This window comes from Anguilla rostrata, chromosome 5 (genome assembly GCF_018555375.3).
Source record: "Anguilla rostrata isolate EN2019 chromosome 5, ASM1855537v3, whole genome shotgun sequence".
Taxonomy (NCBI): domain Eukaryota; kingdom Metazoa; phylum Chordata; class Actinopteri; order Anguilliformes; family Anguillidae; genus Anguilla; species Anguilla rostrata.
In genome coordinates, this window is record NC_057937.1 from 43,700,195 (window position 1) to 43,722,690 (window position 22,496).

At 44.1% G+C, this 22,496-nt stretch overlaps 1 protein-coding gene across 2 annotated transcripts in view; it reads right to left on the reverse strand.

Annotated features, from left to right (window-relative positions):
• Positions 1-22,496, reverse strand: part of LOC135255345 (cingulin-like protein 1) — a 32,610-nt gene that overhangs the window by 2,446 nt on the left and 7,668 nt on the right. For both annotated transcript variants that reach the window (XM_064336394.1, XM_064336395.1), the window contains exons 4-17: positions 22,344-22,446; positions 21,719-21,820; positions 21,259-21,407; positions 20,609-20,750; positions 19,921-20,133; positions 10,649-10,855; positions 9,946-10,050; positions 8,991-9,143; positions 8,604-8,774; positions 5,559-5,720; positions 4,768-4,857; positions 2,104-2,187; positions 1,365-1,489; positions 886-994 (exon numbers count right to left, since the gene is read on the reverse strand). In XM_064336394.1, the coding sequence (XP_064192464.1) occupies positions 886-994; positions 1,365-1,489; positions 2,104-2,187; positions 4,768-4,857; positions 5,559-5,720; positions 8,604-8,774; positions 8,991-9,143; positions 9,946-10,050; positions 10,649-10,855; positions 19,921-20,133; positions 20,609-20,750; positions 21,259-21,407; positions 21,719-21,820; positions 22,344-22,446 (1,915 nt within the window). The remainder of the gene's footprint in view (positions 1-885; positions 995-1,364; positions 1,490-2,103; positions 2,188-4,767; positions 4,858-5,558; positions 5,721-8,603; positions 8,775-8,990; positions 9,144-9,945; positions 10,051-10,648; positions 10,856-19,920; positions 20,134-20,608; positions 20,751-21,258; positions 21,408-21,718; positions 21,821-22,343; positions 22,447-22,496) is intronic.

The following is a 22,496-nucleotide window of genomic DNA, read 5'->3' on the forward strand; positions in this document are numbered from 1 at the left end:
GGGCCGCACAGTTAGGGATTGGCGGCTTTTTCCACTCACAGGACAAAGCTCAACTCCCTCTAGACCAGGGGTGGGCAATTCCAGGAGGGGGGGGTGTGTACGCAGGTTTTGCTTTCCACCAATTAGCCCGGCTAAATGAGCTAACTGACAGTATACGCTAACTGGTTAACTCGGAGATTAGATCACAGCATTATGTTTCATATAGGGACACAAGAACTGCATTCAGCTGTCATTCGCTAATCAAGAAATGCAGCTAAAATGTCAGATGCTGTAGATGTTATGGTAATTGAGGCCAGAGGCTGGCATGAAAAGCAGAAACAGATACAGCCCTTGGTGCCCACCTCTGCTTTAAACTCTCATCATGGGCCTCACATCAGATTTTACAACCGCATTCTGTGTACAAGAGTTAGCAATGACATTTCACTGTATGGTATATAACCGTACTATAGCTGATCTCTATATAACCGTACTATAGGTGACGGAGAGACCACTAGAGTACAACCAATTTATTTAAAATTTGTATTCAATTGGAGTTTGTATTCAACATTTCAGGTATGCTACTATTTTTTATTTTCTGTCAAAAATTGGGAAAATAAAACTTTGGGATGAATGTTTAGTTAATAATAATAATAATAATAATAATACATTTAATTTGTAATGCACTTTTCATTAGAAATAAATAAATCTCAAAGTGCTAATTGGATGTATCAAGAGCACAGTGGTTTTTACAGTAAATGGCAGATATTGTAAGTTCTGACATGCAAGCTATTTCTTGACAACATAATCAGTGTTGGGTAAACCCTTTCAAAGAACATGATAAATGGAAGAAACCATTTGGTGCACTAAGGGGGGTTGGGGGTGGGTGGTTACGCGTTTTCCTGTCACCTGGTCTTTCTGGTCCCGCAGCGAGTGGTGCTCATCTTCCGACTGCATCGCCATATCCTTCACCTTCCTCTCCAGCTTGCGGTTCGCCTGCAGCAGATTGGCGCGATCCCTGGAACAAAGAATGGCATTGTGGGTAAACCTCGCCCTGGCACTCTCGGCTGGGTTTCGCAGGGCAGGGCAGGGCAGCCCGGTCCTGCTACGCTTACACCGCGCTACACCCCGATTTCACACAAAACGATCCAGGCCACAGATCAGTTCACAAGCCCACGTGGGTTGCTCGCGGAACGCTGTACACAATCAGGAATCGCTGCACTGCATACAGCATACGCAATCTCAGGCATCCGCTTCAAACTGAGTGGCGCACTTGAGTACAATCTCTTGAGACTTCCACAGATACATTAGCTGCCTAGCTGAGCAGAGATGGGCAGTCACTTACAGATGGGGATAATGAGGAGGCTGCAGTTGGACTGTAACGTTACCTCTCTTCCGCCTCCAGCCTCTCCTCCAGCTCCTGAATCCGGCTCTCCAGCTGGGATACCTGGCCCTCCTTGCTGGATTTCTGAGAGCCCTCAAGATGAGCCAGTCTGCTCTTTAGGTCTTTATTCTGGGGAAGAAACACGCTCATTAATTACACAGTGCTCTCCGGACCGACCAATGGCACGGAGCTAAATGGTGCTTTGCGTGCTAAATTTTAGTAACTGTTATGAGAGGATAGTCACAATTTGAGAAAGCAATTCAACTGTGCGCACAATTTCGGCAAGTGATTTAATGATGCTCTATATTAAATGGTGATTTGACTCTGTTCGCTATTTAAAGTAGCGATTTAACTGCTTCTGCTGATGAGATGGTAATTTGATATGGTGATTTAATCATGTTCACTATCTGAGATGGAAATATCACTCATTCACTATCTGAGATGCCAGTGTAACTGTGAGCGGTTGAAGGCAATAGTGTGATATCTACTGACACTGCATGAGCTTGTGGCCTGAATGACCGCTTTCTTTCAAAAATGTACAGATATACAGTGAAATTATTCGGAAGAATATGGAAAAGTTGATTCGGCAGACAGGACTCACTATGAGAGACAGGGAGGGGGGAGAGGAGGACAGAGAGAGGGACAGTAGAAGTCACACAGAGAAGGATATGAATAGCTTTGCTTTGCGACGGTGAAGGGAGGCGGCTTCCTCGGGCGGCGAGGGGAGGACTGGGGCGCCCTACCCGTCTCTCCAGCGCCATCTTGTCACACTCCAGGTCCTGTCTGGCAGCCCTTTCCTGCAGGAGTTCATTCCGCATGTGCTCCACCTGTCAGACGGAGGACACAGAGAGGAGTCTGTGATTCGCGCAGTCACGTAGGGCGGGGCGGCCCTCCCGCGCCACGCAGGGGCCGGAAAAGCCTTTTATGCTTTTTTGGGAATTCCTGTTTGGTAACATTCCGTCCAGGCATTGTCATGAGACGCATTGTTATGTCGCCGTAGATCCAGTCGCTGGTAAATATGTGTAATATTCAAGCTAAGAGAATGTCGCGGTCATAACAATTATCCTCCCGTTGGTATAAGATTCGGACCCAAAATGTCGGCAGCGCGAACTGGTTTCAGGTCGGCTGTTTCCTATTACGGAAACACACCGTATCAAGTCACATTCTGATATTTTCACGCATCCAAGAACTAGGAAATTCAGCTCCCAAAGTGGAGCCAGCTTTAACGCTGTATCAATCAATGCATGCAAGGGCCGACCTCTGACTCCACATAATGGCCGGACGAAGTTCCCCGAAGCGAAGAGATTATTCACCAAACTGGTGATTAAAATGTTCCCTCTGGACGTGTGTGAAAAATAAGCACTGCCGGTCCCCTCCGACTACAGCCGGCTACGAGCTGAAAGAGAAGTGAAAGGAGCCATTCTTTAATGACACTCAATAGCCCTGATCCTGTGAGAGAGGGATGAAGGGAGGGGTGAGGGGAGAGGAGGAAAAAAAAAGAAGACAAATAATCGATACGGGATGGCGGGGCTCTATTTCTGAGATGAAAACGCAGAACGGGTGATATTTTATGCCAATTAGAGGCTGACTCGGGCCTGCTGGCATGAATGATGGCCCGTGTAACTGCTACACGCACAGGGCTGCTCCGGGGAGCTGAGTCAACAGACTAGAACACGGAGTGAAACTAATGCGCTTTGTGAGAGACGGCAAGGGGGAGAGAGGGGAGATTACTCTCATTTAGACAGGAGAGGAGCACCTGGTGCCCGGAGAGGCGCAGGTGTTCCTCCTGCGAGGGGCCCGCGGTCAGGCGGCCCGTCATGGAGCCCCCGCCCCCCCCACCGCCCTGCCCCCCCTCGTCCACACCCCGCGCCGCCGTCTCCTCGGCAAATCGCCCCGGCTTCCTGCAGGACCTACGGTGCGGCCGCTTTCTACCTCTGCCTCCCTGACCAGAGATCTGCAAAGAGGCTCTTAAGTGAGAGGGAGGCCGATACTGCTTCCCCTCACAGTGACACTGCTTTCACTGTTCCTTTTCCCCAAATACTTTTCACCCACCATCTCTTTGGTCTGGAAAACTAATGATTTTGGTGCCTTTGAAAGGTGGGTCTGGTGCCAATTGAAGGAACTGGAGTTATACAGTAGGCGACATCCCTGGACAAAGGTAGCCAGAGGGACAGATCTGAGGGGAAATGGTATCTGCTGACCACACAAGAGAGTAAGTGGGAGTAGTGCTTTCTGTTTCCTAACAGAAAGAACAGACAGACAGATTCAAAGAGTCTCTCTGTTCTTATGAGGACCGTGGAGGGACCTGGGAATGCCTGCAAACAACACCCTCCAAACTCTTCAGTCTCTGTGTGATCTGATCAAAATCATCCTGGGCGAAATGTACAGCACCGGTTATGCGGGTGATGGCTTCTGGCCACCCTGGTTTCTACGGGGAAAAGCACATACCTCTCGGATATCAGACTGCACAAACGGCTTAATCCGCAGATTTCCTATCCGAAGAGGAAACATTACCGAATTGAGTGTGTTCTTTTCTCTCTCCCTCGCCCTAAGGGGTGTAAGAGCTATGAGAGTGCAGCAGAATCGGATCTTTCTCTTAAGCGCAGCGGCAGCTCGCTGGAGCTTGAAGCCAGTGAACTCTACGCGCTTGGCTTGGCGAGCGCTTTTTTGGCTGCAAGGCAGAATTAAAAAGAGGCTTTTTGGAAGCGATGCGTAAATCAGGAAAAGAGGGTGGTATTTCACGGGTGGCAGAGTGGGGCCGAAGAGAACGATTACACAACAGCAGCTTCCTGCAAGGCAGCGCTCCGCCCTCAAACAGGACGGGAGTTACGGCGTTGTCATGGTAAAACAAGGGTCGACCAGCCCGGAGGCACGGTGTGGCAGGGGGGCTCCCAAACTGCAGTCAGCACTAGGAGGGGCCTCGTGGTGCAATAGAATACAGTCAATCAACAATTTTCCTTATCTGTCACACTGTAAATGCAAGGGTTTTTTTTTTTCAAACACAGGTCAGCTAGATCCTTTTGGTGAGCGCGGAAGACTAAAAAAAAAAAGACCTAATGCCTACATTTAATTGTGAGTCAAAGTTGGAAAAATGTTGTTTGAACACAGGCCAAGTGTTGGCGGAAAAACAGACGCCTAGAAGTCTGGGTCCTCCGAAACACTGAAGCCAAAACAAAACGCAGAATTCCGTCCAAGCTGGCAGCCAAAGACGAGGGCGAGAGGAGGAAGAGCCAGAGCAGGGTGGAGGCCGTGCGCGACTGGTCCTGGGCCCGTGAAGGTAGGAGTGGGCCGAGTATGTGAGAGTATGCGTTTGTGTGTGTGTGTGTGTGTGTGTGTGTGTGCGTGTGTGAGCGAGAGTGTGTGAGCGAGAGTGTGTGTCTGCGCATGTGTGAGTGGGGCTAGGTCACCTGCTCTCTTCCTCGGCTGACCCTGTCCATCAGCTCGTCCCCGCTGACCCGCTCATCCTCCAGGTCCTGCTCCAGCTGGGAGACTCTGTCCTGCAGGGAACAGAATGAACACCACGGTCACAATCACAGACCAACATGCTCTTCAACCACATACTGTGCATCACGAGCGAGCAATTAAAGCGTCTGTGTTTGATACTGGCACTTGCTTCCCTCCCCTCTGCCATGAGATTACAAAATATGTCTCACTTCTCATTTTACTTTTGTGCTGTTGGCCTTGTGCGTGGCAGCAAGGCAGGTTGGATTACACCATAACTGCCATTTTCTTCAATTCACTGAAATTTACAGCTTGCGGTTATACATATTATCAGACCAGGTATTTATCTTTTGAACATAGAAATATTAATATTTACAAGCACATGCCAGAGCATCAATCAATACTTTAACTGAGACTCAGTCCGGAATTCTGATATAAAAAATCAAGGAAGCCAGTGCACCAGAGCAGTGATGGGGACACCATGCTGTAGGAGATGCTGACTTTTGGATCAGAAGTTAAACTGAGGTCTTATCTCACCATGGTCATTACAATCTACAGCACCCTGCTGGTCTAAAGCCTGTGTCTTGTTAAAGTATCTCTTTATCCGAATATGAGCACCTCAAGCTTCTTATGATTTTCAATACAACCCTTGTTTATAAACTCCCTATAGGTCTGGTTATCCTAAGTCATTATTTTAAATGAGAAATTAGCTCCAACTGCAGGTGCTGTGTGTTTACTCCCGCACATGGGTACCTACCTCCAGGAGTTTGATCTGCCTGGATCTGTCATCCTTGCAGTGGGACTTGGTCTCCAGGTCCACCTCCAGGTCGTACAGCTTCTGCTTCAGGTCCTGTCCCGTCAGAACGGCCTCGTCGCGCTCTCTCTTGCACTCCCTCAGGTTCTCCTCCAGCTGGGACAGCTGCAACCAAGCCAAGCACGTACAAACCATTACACGGGCCATCGATTCTCTACACAGTCCTATTAGCATATAATATATAATTAAATCCATTAAGCAATACGAATTACTCACAGCTTGATTAACATTTAGTTAAACTTGTTACATATATTGCTGTTTTGTTTATGCTTTCTGTTTACAGTTCAGCTTGAATTCTGCAATTTCACCTTTACCCATGGCTCTCTTTGTCTTCAATATAAAAGATTCTATTGAAATAAAAATACTACTAAAGCCTTTTTGTGAAAAGATAATTAGCCATTTCAAATTGGTTTGGCACACCCAGGGTGCACTGGGGGTTGCTGTTAGTCCTTTCGTTAACAAAGTTGATCTGCTGTTGGATTAAGACCAAGGCTGGGATCTAGGCCTGGCAAGCAACAGCTTTCAGGGAAAAAAACAGAAATAACGATGACATTTCACTTTGCCAAGAACTAAAGCGTGAAGTAATGAGAACATTTGGTCTCTAATCTGACTGTCTAGCCTGGTCAGGCCAGGGGTCTGACAGCAGCTGTGGAGAGTGACATCATGAGCTAAGAGAGGCACGTCAGGTCATAGGAGAAAGACCTCTGTCTGCTCTCTGCACAGGATGACCATGCCCACTTCTTCCAGTTCTCTCAGAATGACACCTGCATCCATCTCCCAAGAAGCATCTGCATCCTATGCACATGCACACACCCATGACAACAGCCCTGCATAGTTACACTGACATATGCACCAGAAACCAGCACTCACAAATACAGACAGGCATAGACGACAGTCACATTGACATAAATATAAATATTAAATATATTCACTGGACATTGTCCTGAATATTGAGGGGCAGTGCCTTCATTAATTACTCAAGGGTCACCCTACTTTTTACTCTTCCTCTGTGGAGCCAGTGGACCCAGGTATGTACTCATCGACACAGACTCACAGACACAGACACATACACACATACACACAAACACCCAAACTCACTCATTCCATTACCCAACATTCACATACATCCTGTGAATTCATTAATTTGATATGCTGTACTTTCAATTTCAATTTTAGAGTTCTACATAACCTCTAAACGTAAATTGTGACTTGATCGAAACTGATAGAATTAGAAAGTACACATAGGAAGAATATTATTAGAACATTCCACAGGCTTTACCAGATGAATCATACTACCCCGGTCCAATATAAAACAACATTCCCAGAATTCCTATGATGCACAGAGGTTAAACTGCACCATTGTAACAACTAAGGAGTGACAGGAGGGTGAAGGGTTTACAATTACCCTGTGTTCACTGAGCATGGTTATTAAACACCTGTCTGGGGAATGCCAGGCTAAAGTATACTAAGCCAAATTTGCACACCTGATAAGGTCATTTGCAGGTAAAGAAATATCATTGATCAAAATCACATTGAAAACTTTGTGTACACTGCTTCTAACAAAACATTACTTTTCACTATTGATAAATAAGTAATATTTCATCAAGAGCATGTGGGTCAGCAGGAACACTCCACCTTTTAAAAATAAGCTGACCCAGAAAATAGCATGAAGGATGGGAGCCAGATTCCAAGAAGCTGTTCAAGACAGAAGACCATAGAAGAAGAGAAAATAATGATAAACTACTGGCTCAATACACTTTTCTCTAGAGTCCAAGAATGAACTGACGCTTTCAAGAAGCTTCAGTACTGCCAGCTGTGTGGGAATGCTATAAAAAGGAAGCAACACATGAATGAGTTTTGGCTTCATAATGTGCGATGCCTACCAATCACAGCAGACGTGCGCACATTAACAAAAACTAAGACAATTATTGCTCGATTGAACACTTCCCTATTGAAGTAACGGCCATTCCTACTGTGGCATTTGCATCATTATCATTACCCATTCAACTGGATAATGGAATTCTCCACTTTATGGGTGGTGTTCAGTTTTAGAAGGATCACAAATTCCTGAGAAGACACACATCGTTAAGTCTCCAGAAGGCACAAAATCTGGCCGTGCTTCCATACCCTATCTTGGATGGTCAGCAACATATAAATGAAAGACTGTTGGAAATGTCTATACAACAAACTGACCCAAACCAACCAGTCAGTATGCTGGTGAACCAAGAGTAGGTTATACTAGAAATTCAGACTAGAAAGCTAGAAGGAATCATGTCTACCCTTTGTAAAATGCCATAGCATGAAATTGTCTTTAAAAACACTTGTGCCAAGCTACATACCTTCAGTACAGAATAATTCACAAACAAGTGCCTCACATGCTATATAGCAAGTGTGTATTATCAGCATAATTCATAAAAAATCTTTTGTTTTGGTCTCACCCTAAGAGGAATAATAGAAGCACTCATCACTTCATGATTTATAGCTTTATATAACAAACGCATACATTTATAACTCATCAACATTTCTCCCACGTGTCACGCAAAGGCATACATCTTACTCGGTTACTAATCCACTAATGTGAGTATAAATAAGCATTACCAAAATAATCAAACTATAATACAATTAACATAACATAACAACATAACATAACAACATAACGTACTGTAAGACGAGAACAGGCCATTCAGCCCAACACTGCTCGTCTATTCCTACCACCATGGATCCATTCATTTCCGTATGGAAATGAATGGATCACTTCAGGATCTTCGTTCAGGATCAGTGAAAATGCATATTAGATCACAATATATTTCCCACATACACAGCTAAAATTATCACAACCAACTATTTTGCTCAAATAGGACAATCCAAAATCATGGGCAGCTTGAGCACCAGTGTGTTTGGGAGAGAGTGTTTGGGGGCTTTCCAGCACACTGACTCAGGACAATGGAGGATGTGCGGTTTGGGTTCCACGGCGGTGCACATACGCACCTCTCCCTGCAGCATCTTCATAGCCAGCCGGGCTTTCTCCTGCTCCAGGTCCTTGTCTCTCAGCTGCCTCTGGAGATCGTTCACCTCCTGCCGATTCTTGTCTTTGTACTCGTTGATCTGCACCTGCAGGTTGTGCGTGGACGTCTGGGAGGCCTCCGCGATCTCACCCATCTGGAGAAATGGAGGGAGAGATGCGGTCAGCCAGTGCACTGCATTCGTAGCATAGCTAGGCCATGCCACAGTCTTGCCACAGGCCTTTCTGTTCTCTCTCACCTTCACACTGCCCAATGTGCACCAGAAGGAGGCTAAAATCTGTAAAGACCCAGCAGTACCAGGCGACCCTGAATGGGGAGAGCACACGTCGCACCTCCCGTCCCCTCCACTCACCGCCTTCTGCAGCTTCTCCACAGTGCGGTCCAGCAGCCTCCTCTCCTCCTCCACCTGATTCTTGGTCTTCTTCAGCAGCTCTTTCTGGTTGTTCTCCTCCCTCAGTCTTTCGCTCAGCTCATTGTAGTCCTGGGTCAGGTTGGCCATGTTTCTCTGTGTCACAAAACACCAGAGGAGAGCAGAGAGGGGACTTTACTCAGTGAAATGGATCACTGTAAAAAAAAAGACATTCAATATGTCCAGAAGTTCGCAAAAGTAAGCACATAATGTTAGCTTAGTGTTGAAAAATATAACAGCAAACAATAGTGACAATTTGCAATGAAAGACTGACTTATTATGCTTGTTTAAATGTTTTATTATGCACAGTTCTATAATGTGTTAAATGTGTACAGAAAAGTCTGTCTTCAACAATATGTTGAGAGATCAATACTTATTCATATACTGTAGAACAGAATAATAAAAACGCATTTTATTTCTTATTCTATGTGCTCATGCTAACTGAAAATACTAACTTGTTCAGAATCTCCACTGGGTTGACATGTCTAAGAATGTCCAACAAGAGACACAAAAAATAAACATGAGCTTGGACTTGATAATAAATCACTTACAGTACAGGCCAAAAGTATTAGGCCACCTGAAGTAAAAATTTTTTTTTAAAACTTAATGTAGAGAGGAATTCAGTTAATATCCGAATTCTTCGCTACCTCTATCTCTAAGTTTATTTTAACAAAAGCATAGGTGGTCTGATACTTTTGGTCTGTACTGTAGGTCATCATGCATTCATTCAATAGTGGGGTTGTGACTCCATGAAACAATATGACTATCGGTAACTGATGTAGAATAAGTTTCTGAGGATCAAGCGGATCTACAATCCATGCAATGTTTACAATGATGTCTGTGATGACCTCACTTCCTGACTTCCCACAGTCCTGCAGTGTCAGATCCACAGTCTCACCTGTAAGTCATCAAAACGCGTGGCTAAAGTTCTGTTAGCGTGGGACGTCTCCTCTTCCTGCTCCTTGGCCTGCTCCAGAGACATCTCCAGCTGTCGCTTCTCTTTCTGCGTCAGACAGTAACAAACCCTTTCAGCCAACTCAAAAACTAGGGACTTCAGAAATTAAATTTCACACTTCACAACTACAATTACATTGATGAAAAGATCAGCGCAGGTCACTGGGTTCCTTCTCAAATCTAATTTATATTTCCCATGGCTTTTCAATATTTCCCATGGACATTTTGGAGGATTAATGTTGATTTTCAGAGATTATCAGTCAGATTCCCATGAAATCATGCATCTTTGAAGAAGGGAAGTACTTACTGTGATATATTACGTTCAGATTGTTTCGTGTGCGCTCAAGTATGCTCTGGCAAATACGTCTGCCAGTGAATATCAATCACCAATGGCTTTTAGTAGTGGGTTTAATGTCCAACCCAACAAGCTAGCCAATATGGAAGCAATATTAGTACAATGAAATTGCTACGCTTGATTATAAATTACTTTGAGCTAGAAAGAAAGACAGACATATTTCACTTCCTGTAAAACAAAAATCTAAGAAATAACTTTATAATAATTTTGTTGTATTATGGTGTATAAGGGTCTGTGGTAACCCAGTAGGCAGTGCTCCCCATCCTCTTTATGAGCAGTCCCTCTGGCTCACCTCCACTCGGCCCATGCGGTCTTCCATCCGGCTCTCCTTCAGCTTGGCCTCATCGATGATGCGGTTGAGTTTGGCCACCTCCTTCTCCAGCTCCAGGGCCCGCTGGTGGAGCCGCTCGCTCTCCTGGGAGAGCTGGCTCGCTCGGCCCTCCGCCGCACCGAGCGCCACCTCCAGCTCCGCCTTCTCTCGACATGCCGAGGAGCTGGCCTGAGCAGGGGAGGGAGGGAGGGGAGGGGCGGTCAGCATGGTTTAATATTCTGGAGTTGGGCTCCCTACTGTAGGTCACACTAGACTTTTAATTTTTTTTTTTGTTAATTTAGGGATCCCAAAATTAACACTGTTTTGCACAGAACGTTTATGCAATTTTATTGTCAGTGATTCTCATAGCCCAACAAGAGCTCTTAGCAGACTTGATTTATACTCTTGATTTAGCAGACATAGCACTTAGCAGACTTGATTTCGACTGCAATGTATGTGAATTTTCAGCGCAAATGATCAAAAGTAGCCCGGTAAAGTCAATCAGACTGGATATTCTGGCTACAGCACGCCAGAAGAACAAAGGATGAATCACAGGTTGGCTGTTTTCACTAATGCGCAACGCACACATATTATGGAACACTCAGTGTTCCATCTCAAGCTTCCTGAAGACTTCTGCGTGAAGTCTACAGAACACAGGTCTACCACTCACATTAGACTTATCATTTTTCCAATGACATTCTAAAAATAACATTTAACTATTTTTTTTCATTGATATAATTGCCCAGATTCTCTGATTATATTTAAAAAGGACAGATAAAAATTATTTTGTTTCCTGAACATACAGACATTTAAAAATTCTCTTCTAGCAGGTAATATGAGCTACCGCGTTTGGAAGCACACACATTACGTACATTCCAAGTTTTTTTACTAATTTTGCTTGAGAATTAGCAAGAAAGATGGATTTTATTTTGCTCAATGTTTGTTTTTAGATTTAGAAATTCTCCTGAGATTAAATATATTTACAAAAATGCACAATAAAATGTACAAAATATGTTAAGAAAAGAGGCAAGGGAATCATCAAAACAACCTGACAGAAATGACATGTGGCACAAGATGACTTACACACCTCAAGCTTAACATCTGATCCGAATGTAACACCAGAAAAACACATTCATATCACATCATCTTTTTTACAGTGGAACTGACGTATCCCTGGAGAAAATTAGGCATGAAAAGAATGCCAAATAACAGGTTTGGCTGTGCGCCATCGAAACAGGACAGCATCTTACACTAAAATCAACTGCGAGGGCAACGATTTACAGTTTACATTAAAAAAGATCCACAGTCCCATATCCCAGATAAGATTGCTAGTTTAGCTTTCTATATGGCACTGCACCTAAATTCATCCAGTACAAATGCTGAAGTTTAAACAGACGGTAGAACAGATCAGATACATAATAGTGTGCACTGTAATGAAATGGATAATTGAATAATGAGATGCATAATATTCATCATACTGCCATTTTTATTGCATGCATCAATCTTGTAGAAAAATTACAATAATGCACATGCACATAGTGTGCTGTAGTTCAGCCCAGGTGGATTGAACAGGGAATTGCCAGATCAACACATTTCAGGCTTTTTGTGCCTTGTTGGACAGGTTGCAGTGAGGGTGTGCGTGATAACTGCCGGTACAGAGCTGACGTATCTGTGCAGGATATGGTCATTACTGAATCAGAGGCAGATACCCCTGTTTGTCGGGGAATTCTGAAAATGCAAGAGCGCCAATTACAGGGAAACCGAAAGACGTCAACGTTATTACAGGGTGAGGAAATGGCCTTCTGACAGGTGTGTGTGTGTGTGTGTGTGTGGGCGAGCATGTGAGTGTGTGTGTGTGCATGTGTGTGGGCGAGCATGTGAGTGTGTGTGTGTGTGTGCATGTGTGTGGGCGAGCATGTGAGTGTGTGTGTGTGCATGTGTGTGGGCGAGCATGTGAGTGTGTGTGTGTGTGTGTGCATGTGTGTGGGCGAGCATGTGAGTGTGTGTGTGTGTGTGCATGTGTGTGGGCGAGCATGTGAGTGTGTGTGTGTGTGTCGCATGCATGCACGTGTGTCCATGTTTGTATGTGTGTGTGTGCACATTGGTGTGTGGACATGTGTTTGGGGACTTAACCCACAGCCATTAGAAAGCCACTGTAAGCCCCCTGGCTACCCATTAGCAGTGAAGCAATGGATTTAGCTTGACTCTGTCGAGTCCAAAGTCCCACCACCCACCACCCTCCTCCCCCGCAGGCCTTCACTGACAGAGGGGGAGCAGCCCCAGGGGCCAGTCACGTTCAGGCTCTGGAGCGTGAGCTCAGACTAGGCTTAAAGTCACTGAACGATGAGAACACAGATCATTAACTAAAACAACCGGCTGTGGGCAGCAGCCTGTTTGACAGCGTTCCTTTCACTCCCCCCCCTTACTCAGGAGGTCACAGGGGTCGTGGGGAGGAAGCAAAGTTGAATCGCATGCGTTAGAACAGGAAACTCATCAGTTAGGCAGGTGCATTCATGCTGGTCAACCATGACCACATCAATGATACAGGCCCAGATATCCAAAAGAACAATTCCTCGTAACTGCAGGCCATGACGGTAACGTGAACAAGAAAAGTATTTTAAAAATACAGCTGCATTCCACTGTTCTCTGGGTGTCAGAAATTTCCCCTAATTTCTCCCTTCCCCAGAACACCCAGCTTGGTCATATTTCTGTCGTGTCTCTTGTTGACGTTTAACCCAACCAGGATAAGAATCCACCTGCAGCTTCCAAAACCAACCCACACTTTCTGCCTACGCACTACACAATTGTGGTATGAAAACAAAACGCAACAATCGTGACAATCTCTGACACCTTGTTGTAGGCTAACTTTGGTTCTGGGAGATTTGCAAAGAACACGAGTCACTTTTAAAAGCCTACAGAAAACTTCCACAAGAAGAAACATGTCAATATCTGCATTCAAAATGAGTGTTACACAAGCGGAAGTACGCACAGCCGCCAAAGGCAAGCTTACAGCGCACAGTTTGGTTGTTTGTACTGTAGGTAGCCAACATTTCTCACACTGTTTAGTGCAGTCCAGCCATCAGCATCGCATCCATGCATTGCCTGTCTCCATATGCTTCGGGGCACCAAGTCATTTCATCTATGTGAAGCCGGTTTTAGTCATATTTGCATACTGAAGCACTGTTACGGCAGGGGATGTAACAAGCACAATGTTAAAAAAAACAGGGCTTGTAGCCAGAAGGCTGCTGTTTTGAATCTGAGGGAAATGGCATTCGTTCAGCAGATTAATTCATTAACATGGTGCACAACGCTTTGCCTGGAACCGAATCCCAGTTTCCAGACAGGAATCATTTAGCAGTTTGTTTCATCTTCAGGATTTCCATCCTTCTGCACCTACACTACCCACACTTCCCACTCACACATCCCACCTCCCACCTCCTCAGAACCAGGGGCTCTGCAGAATGATCCCAGGGATTATTACTCTCTGCGTTTATTTTAATTTTACTGACTCCTTGTCTCATAAAATCAATCTCCATTTCAATACACGAGGCATTTCAAGGGCCCTTTGCATACTCCCAACGGTTTACTCACTGTTAAACATTAGCCCATGGTTGTGTCCAGTGTCCACTTTGAGAGAATGGGGTTAATGACACCGCAAATCACAAGGCTTGGAGGATGCTAGGTCTCTGGCCTGTCTGTATACTCAGACTAGACGGCATGGCCCTGACATGGGCTTTTATGCTTGCAGAGTCTTTACAGAAAATGCTCAGTAGCACAATGCTAAGCAACAGGAGAGAAATTGACCTTACATAGACCTGAAGCACTACTGTTTCTACTGTCATGACATTCTTATCTTTTAATCTAAATAAAACTTTATATTAAATTCCTGTTAATCTGCTGTCAAATGATTCTGTGCAACACTGAATTAAAAGTATACTCTGACCCTGAGTTGACCCCAACACTGTTCCTTAAACCAATAATAATATCTCTGCTGAAATCAGTCATTTTTATTAGCAGGCCAGGATATTTGATAATCCCTTCTGGATCGCATGGGGAAAGTAGAGCTGTCCAGATTAAAGAGATTGACGTTAGGGAGTCTGAACACACTACAGGTGTTTGTCAGTACATGGAGTCAACAAGGGTCAGCCAGGGCATGCTGAGGTCAGACACAACAACTAAAGGAGTCAATAAAACAAATCCATTGTTTTTGCTTCACACTATAAAAGCACCAAGTAAAATTGAATGAGTGATGAGTTTTTAACCAACATGGCTCTCCAGAGCAGAAACAATATGTCGCACTGCCCCACAGGATACTATATATTTGGAAAACCTCTCTTGCTCTCGCTCTCTCGCTTACCGTTACAGCAGTAAACAGGATAAAGGGGCATGTCATTTCCCTCAGATCCAGCTGTGATGATGCAATGGTCACAGATTTAGTAGCTACATCACACAATATGAAGTGACCACATTTGGGAAATCCATCTCTGCCAATTCACAACTAAGCTACTGTTATTATAAGCTTCTCAACCAGGATCTGCTGAGTGCTGGTTAAGTATAATCTTTCTCCACATAAATACTTACCTTACCTTACTATCTGTAGCATAACATTGTTTTGGGACCAGCAATACTTAGCCAAGTTCTTGAATATAACTGGCTACAATATTGATGATGTGATTCTGAAATGAAGCTTAAACCAAATTATCACTGGACAATCCTTTATGAAAGCATCATTACACAACAAACAATTGATCTTCACTTACTAATCATCTTATTCGTGTTAGGTGAACTTGCCAGAACATTCCTGAGTGGTTGTATGGCAAACAGCCAAATGCATTTGACACCCAGAAACAAAATCATGTGATAGGGACTTCTAAACTGTAAACAGATCAAGAACCAAATCCCAAAAGATCACTTCCTTTCTATAATTATGGGAACATTTCTAATTAACCAGCTATTATGTGTCATAAAAAGTTCTATAAATCAATCTACTCCTGAACAAACTTGCAGGAAGGTAGCAAGTCTCAATATCAAGTAATATTAATAAGACCTGTTTGGTATAGGTGAGTCAGATATCTGCAGGGACATCAACCCTCTGTGTAAGGAAAATGATTCTTATAGCAATCTAAAGCTAAAATGTTGCTTCACTATGTGGCTACGCAAAACATTAACCCCCTTCTAAAATGAAAGACTCAAAATTGTTCTCTGTTTTTGCCATTATGTGCAGAACAAATGACCGAAATGTGGGCCCTCTTACTTTCGGGCTCCAAAATCTCCAAAATCACAAACTTTCCTATTCATCCTGCCTCCAGGTGGAGTTCAATCACGGAGGTCCCAAGCTTTGTACCTGCGGCCTGTTCCCCTAACTTCACCTGCTGTGGAACGTGAACCATCGCCCCGCCTTCCAAATGGGCTCTCCAGGGGGTATTCGTGAGAAAAACAAAGCCCCGCACACAATTTGGCACAGTGTCATTCAAACACAGCTGCCAAGCTGAGACCAGAAACACACAATAGGAGCCGTAATCGGGCCACTACCGCGTCCTGCTTTCAAACCGAAAGAGGTCTCCTTTCAGGTGTGCTGCTGCAGCTCACTTCTCATACGCACATAACCACACACGCATGTGTAATATGGAACATGCTGCATAGCAAACTTCCTCCGATCCCAACTTTCTTTGGTGGTCTGCAGTCTTCTTTCTCTGTACGGGCAGATTCCTCAAGCGGGGAGTACACACTCTAGATTGTAACCAGATGAACGGGCCCAAAGCGAAATCCAGTTGCGACCCTCTTTCCTCCAACTCTCTGGCAGAATTCCACCCCCCTTTTTCTCTCCCTCCCCATCTCGCTTCCTCCATCCCTCCCTCCCCGCTGCTCACTAAATCAGACCCAGTTTTTGACTGCAGCTGTCATCAGCTGAGGAAACAGACCACCTCCTGTGGGAGCCCTTTCAACCAGGACAAACCTGGGGGGGCCAGATGCAAACATGCAGCCAAGTGAGCAAGCGAAGACCAGGGATCAATCGCCCAGAAAGGAGGGGACAATCCTGACCAAGGGTGTGGAGAGTCTGGAATTTGGGAGAGTGACATAAGAGAACCACCACTGAAACCCTGCTCAGGTCCCTCACCTGCACAGAGAACAGGGCCAATCAGCCAAGCTGAATAGGATACAGATTTCACACTGTCCACGAGCACACTCTCCAACAAAGCTGCACATACACACTGTTCTGTACCTTTACATTTCTCCTTCTTTTCTACTATAAATTTCTTATAATCTTCCTAGTTAAAGAGAAGACCTTTAAATTCACACAATCGCAACAAATGCAGTTTACAACAGAAGGACAGTACAATGTGACTCATACCATTTCAATTACAGTTTTAAAACAGACAATACAAGTAACACAAGTATGTGTTGGTTTCATCTCCTCTTACACAAACACAGCATCCTCATAGGCAACCAACACACAAATCACCACATAAGGAATCAAAACAAAACCTGATATGTTTAGGAATCTATAGCACCAGCCATATATTCTTTCATAATTAACCACTTTAAAAAAAAAGCAAAGAGCTATACAGTACCAAATGACTTGCTAACTTTAGCAACAGCTTGCCACTGCACTCCCCAACAAAGATGGCCAAACATTCCACCAGCTCATTACTACTGAGGAGGAAGCGCTAGGGCTAGGTTTTCCAGATTTGGAATTTGTCAAACCCGGACAACATAAACTGCCGGAATTGAACAAGGTCGGGGAGCATTTGAAACTAACGCTAAATTTCTTCCTTCTATTCTTCTGACCAGACATTGCATTGTCTGGTCAGGACCACAAACCGGGTATGTACAGTACAAATATTTTGAAAATTGGACATTGCAGTCAAAAACCCGACATCTGGCAACCCTACTGATGAACTGCTGTTAATGGATTTTGAGTAAACCATAAACACTGCTTGTTGACAACTTCCTTTGATAGCCAGACAACTGGGGTTTCCACAGCACTAAGAACACCAGTTAAAGTACTCCTGACTATTTTAAAAGACCTGAATAGAAATGAAAACACTCCAATGTTTGTAGAGCGGACAAAGTGAGAATACATCCTTTGGCTCTTAAAGTGAACACTCACATTGCTACTTCTGCCAAGAAGGAAAGGACTTTTTTTAACGAAGGAAATGACCTCAGGAGAGAGAGAAGAATGGGACCACCCTCCCTCAGAGGCGAAAGGACATGTAGGGGACCAGCACACTCAAATAGGAAATAAGGACCAACTCCCCACATGATCCACATCTTCTGTCTGACAGTCAACAGCCTGCTCCAAGACCTAGTGCCTAGTGTGTTTCTTTGAGAAAATGAAACTCAGGCAAAGTGTATGGTTGAACACATTACATGCATTTCTAAAACAACTTTTCAAACGGAACTTGCTGTTGTGGTGTACATTGCCTATCAAAAATACATTTTCATATTGAATGCTGAGCACTAATTAGATTATATTACATAATAAAATAATGATAATTTATGTCAAGGAACTCCTAGAAGTTGAAATAATAGGGCAGAAGGGAATAATTCTTTCTTACCATAACATCAATTGAAATGTGTGTGGGAAAGGACAGCAAATCCAACAGTACCGTCACTTTTTAAACCATCCCTATGATTTTTCCTTTCCTATTAGAAAAGCTCAGCTGTACTTGTAAGCCTTACTCTGAAGCTCACGAAGTTTGTGCAGATAGAGCACAGCTTGTCAGTCAACCAGAGGAGCAATTGTGGCACAGAGGTAAGGGGATACTATGCCCACTGAAATTCCCCCTACCTGGGAGACATTACGGTAAACTGCTGCCAAAACACTATCTTTCCTTTAAATGGCAAACAAAATTATTTTAGAAGTATGCCTCTCACTGAAGGGTATAGTAGTCTGTGGAGGGGACTGGGCCTGCAACATCTGAGGTTGTGGGTCTGATTCTGAGGTGGAGCAACATACCTGCAGCAATAAAACTTCCAGCTGTATAAATGGACTGAATGAAAACAATGTAAACTGTGTAGGTCGCTCCATATAATAGGTCTTCTATATACGCCTCAAATGTAATCAACAAATTCTGTGAACTCAGTCTTGAGGTAAGAATCTTGGAAGCAGCATTACTATCGGCATATACAGTAACTGCACAGAACAATCTCCAACCTGCATTGATGGATCTCTAGACTGAACTCAATCAATATTTGCTCTTAACAAATCCAAGTGTTTTTACTTTTTTCTGCACAAATACAGATTGGGGAATCACTATTGGTAAATGCATTTGTGGAGAAGAAAACCAAATGCTCAAATTTCATTTAAGTACCATACAGACGTTGATCTAATCTGTCTGTTCCTCGGAATTGAGGCTTGGGGTCGTGGAAGGGAGGAACGAGGAGCGGAAAGGGTGAGAAGTTTGTGATAACATTCCACTGGAGCAAATGAGTCACAAAAAATCAGAAAAGGAACATTACACATGAACAGCGGAATGTCATTGTCTCAGGATTAATAAGAACCTAACCCGGATTCTTCCACCTGGCTTAATAGCAGCGTAGATTTCTCGATTTTAAACACTGCCCATGAGCAGGTTAGAAGGACGTCATGTGCATAACAATGGGAGCCTACTGTAAACTGTCTCTGAATGCCTATTCATTTTCAGATAGAAGCATTTGAAAAACTGGCAGGGATATGAAATGTTAGTTGAGGGCAATAGGGCGCCATGCACTTTCAAATTCCATCACAGTGTAGTCACACCAGAACTGGATCTAAAAGCTGCTCTCAGCTCTTGCTGTACAGTGTCGGTAACAGCAAAATTGAAGCACTATATTCAAACTGATTGTGTAAAGTTCAAAATAGGCCCAAAAGCTACATATTTATCTATAACAGATGATCATCATATTTTTAAAATATCCTAATAAATGCTAAAAATATTGCAGTTTATAGCAAATATGCTGCACTTCAGATTGACACCATGAAACGGTCTTAAACTTACTTATGTTACATTCGATATTGACTCTTTCAAAGCATATATTAGTGTCGATGTTCATATTGTACATATCAATTTTCACACGCCATTTTTGAATGTACACATATGTAGGCCTTGGAGCCAGACATACGAAATTAAAGATGGCTGACTCATTATGGGGAGTAATTACGTCTAGGTTTGGTCCGAACCATAACGTCCTCACATTGTAATGCACACAATAGGAAAAGAGCACGTCACAGAGAGTGTTTCACCCTGAGGCCACCCTGCCTGTCATGTTACCTGTTTGGCCTCCTCCACAGACGACCTCAGCTTCTGGATCTCCTGCTCGTACTGCTCCTTCATCTTGTCCACCTCCTGGTCGTGGGAGGACACCTCCTCCTTCAGGGCCCCCTTGAGCGCAGTCAGCTCCCGCTCCCTCTTGCGCAGAACCTCCTCTTTCCCCTCCTTCGCGATCAGGGTCTCCTCAAGCTCCAGCTTCAGGTGCATTATTGTCTATAGGATGGGGGGTGAAAAATTGGGAAATTAGGAGCTGAATAAAATCCTTGGTCCACTGTCCTTATTTTACAAGAATTGTAAAATAAGGACAATCAATCAATCAATTAATCAATCACCATTTATTTATATAGCACATTTCATACACCTTAGTTCAACATAAAAAGCGGAATTATTAAAAATGTTAAAATAAATACAACAAAGTGCAAAAGAGAGAAAATAAAACAAATAAGACTGATAAAATAAATAAGATAGACACTAAATGATGCCCTGCCACAGGTCTGAGTCCTGTATCAAATGTCACTATGACACACTATAACAATGTCACTACAACACACTAACAAGGACACATTCTCCACAGGCGTTACCATATTCTCTGTTTGCAGAATTGGTCAGTCTTAAGGAGCCAGATAACTTCTGCAAAGGAAGTATGCAAAACCACAGTGGAGTGTGCGTTCTCTAGCACCAAGTTTACCTCCATTATGACCTCCCTCTCTTCATCGCTGGAGGGGGATTTCTTGGCAGAGTCCAGCTCGTCATGCATCTCTGACAGCTGGTCCTGCAGGTCCCTGATCTCCGACTGACACTGCTCCCTCTCCATCTTCACCTGGAAGAGCCTGGGATAGCACGGGGAGTCAGAACACACACACATACACTCACTATCCACAGGTCAGTCAGAACACATACACTCACTATCCACAGGTCACTGAGAACACACTTGCTCTGTATTCAACATAGTTAGTTAGAACATATAACTTCACACGGGTCAGTTAAAATATGCACACATTGTTCCAGAGGCCATGGGAAGAACATGTGCATGCTGTTCAGCTAAGTTCAGTAAGAGCACTTAGACATGCATCCATAGGCCCTAGGACTTACTCAAAGCACTCCACCACACTCAGTCAGAAAACATTCACAGCAGACTGTGGTTGCCCGATAGACTAGCAGGGTTTCTGGTGAGTGATAAAACACATCAGTGGTACTAACAAGCTTGATAAGGCAACTGTATATTCTACTTCCAGTTTCAGACCCATTTGGTTGACTGGTCAGTCCACCACTCTGAGGTAGTTCCAGTATCTGACTACTTAAGTAGCACAAGTGTCAGAGGGCCAGTGCTTCACTCACTCTTCCAGTGAAGAGCGCAACTCAGCCTCCGTTTTGGCCAGCTGCTCCCGGAGCTTCCTGCACTCGTCCTGACTGGAGCTCAGCTTCTTCGCCAGGTCCTTGGTGTCTGCCCCCACCTTCCCAGAGGCCTCCACCAGGCTCCTCTGCTTCTGCATGGATCGCACAGAGCTCATTGGAATGAAGCATATGACAAGCAAGGCAATGCTGGTCACAGTTAACTGAAGCAGTAGCAGTAGCAATAGCAATGAGCAGTATTAAGCAGGAGATTGGGTTTCAGGAGTCTTAGACTGTACTGTAACTGGTTGTGCTAGCTATTTTCCAAACTGACGGTAGTGTTCAGCTTTACAAAAGACACAGGATTTGAGAATTTGAGTAAACCCTGCCGCAAGAGGACCAAACTCTATATGGATTGGTTAGTAAGTTTGTGGCTATGTGTCCGCTGGTGCAACCGGTGATCTACCTTGGATTCCTCTTCCAGTTGTTTTGTCAGCTCTGTAACCTTGCTCTCCAGTTGGACCCTGAGATCCTGCAGCGCTTTGCTCTCTGCAGCTGCGCTGGGAGGCTGTGAGGAGGCAAACACATTCATTACACGTGGTTTCTCCCAAACAAGCTGGAGCTCTTCAGCTGTAATGATGACATTTCCTTTCCCTTCAAGAACGGCACACTATTTTGAACGGTGCATATGAAGGCTGAATTTACAATGTTTATTTACATAATTATTATTTACATAATTAACTTACAGTATGTGTCCTGCTAAATGGAAACATGCAGGGATGCAATTTTGCATGCCTCATGCTAATTATCACTATTCTTATTAAACCTGCCCCAAGGTGCCTTTAATTTTATCCTATATTTTTCAGAATTTATGGGGCTGGTAACAGCTCCACCTTAAAATGAGTTCAATCAACCTGACATAAATAAAAAGCTAACTCCAAAAAATATAGCTAAACATGAAAACAACAGCAGCAACAGATTAACAGTAACCATAATACCCTAGTAAGGTACCAGCCTCCTTCCCTCACATAAGTAGCTCACTGTTTTAGTGGCAAGCTGAGCCTAAATAAACCTCTAAAACAATGGCTCACGTTGTCCCCCTGCACGCTTGCAGCAGCCCTGGACCTCAAGGTCTGGATCTTCTCAAAGACCAGGTTGACCTTCCTCTTGGTAGCATCATCATTATCACTGCTTCTGCAAACACATGGGACAAAGGTTCTTTAAACAACAAATCTCTAAGAGGT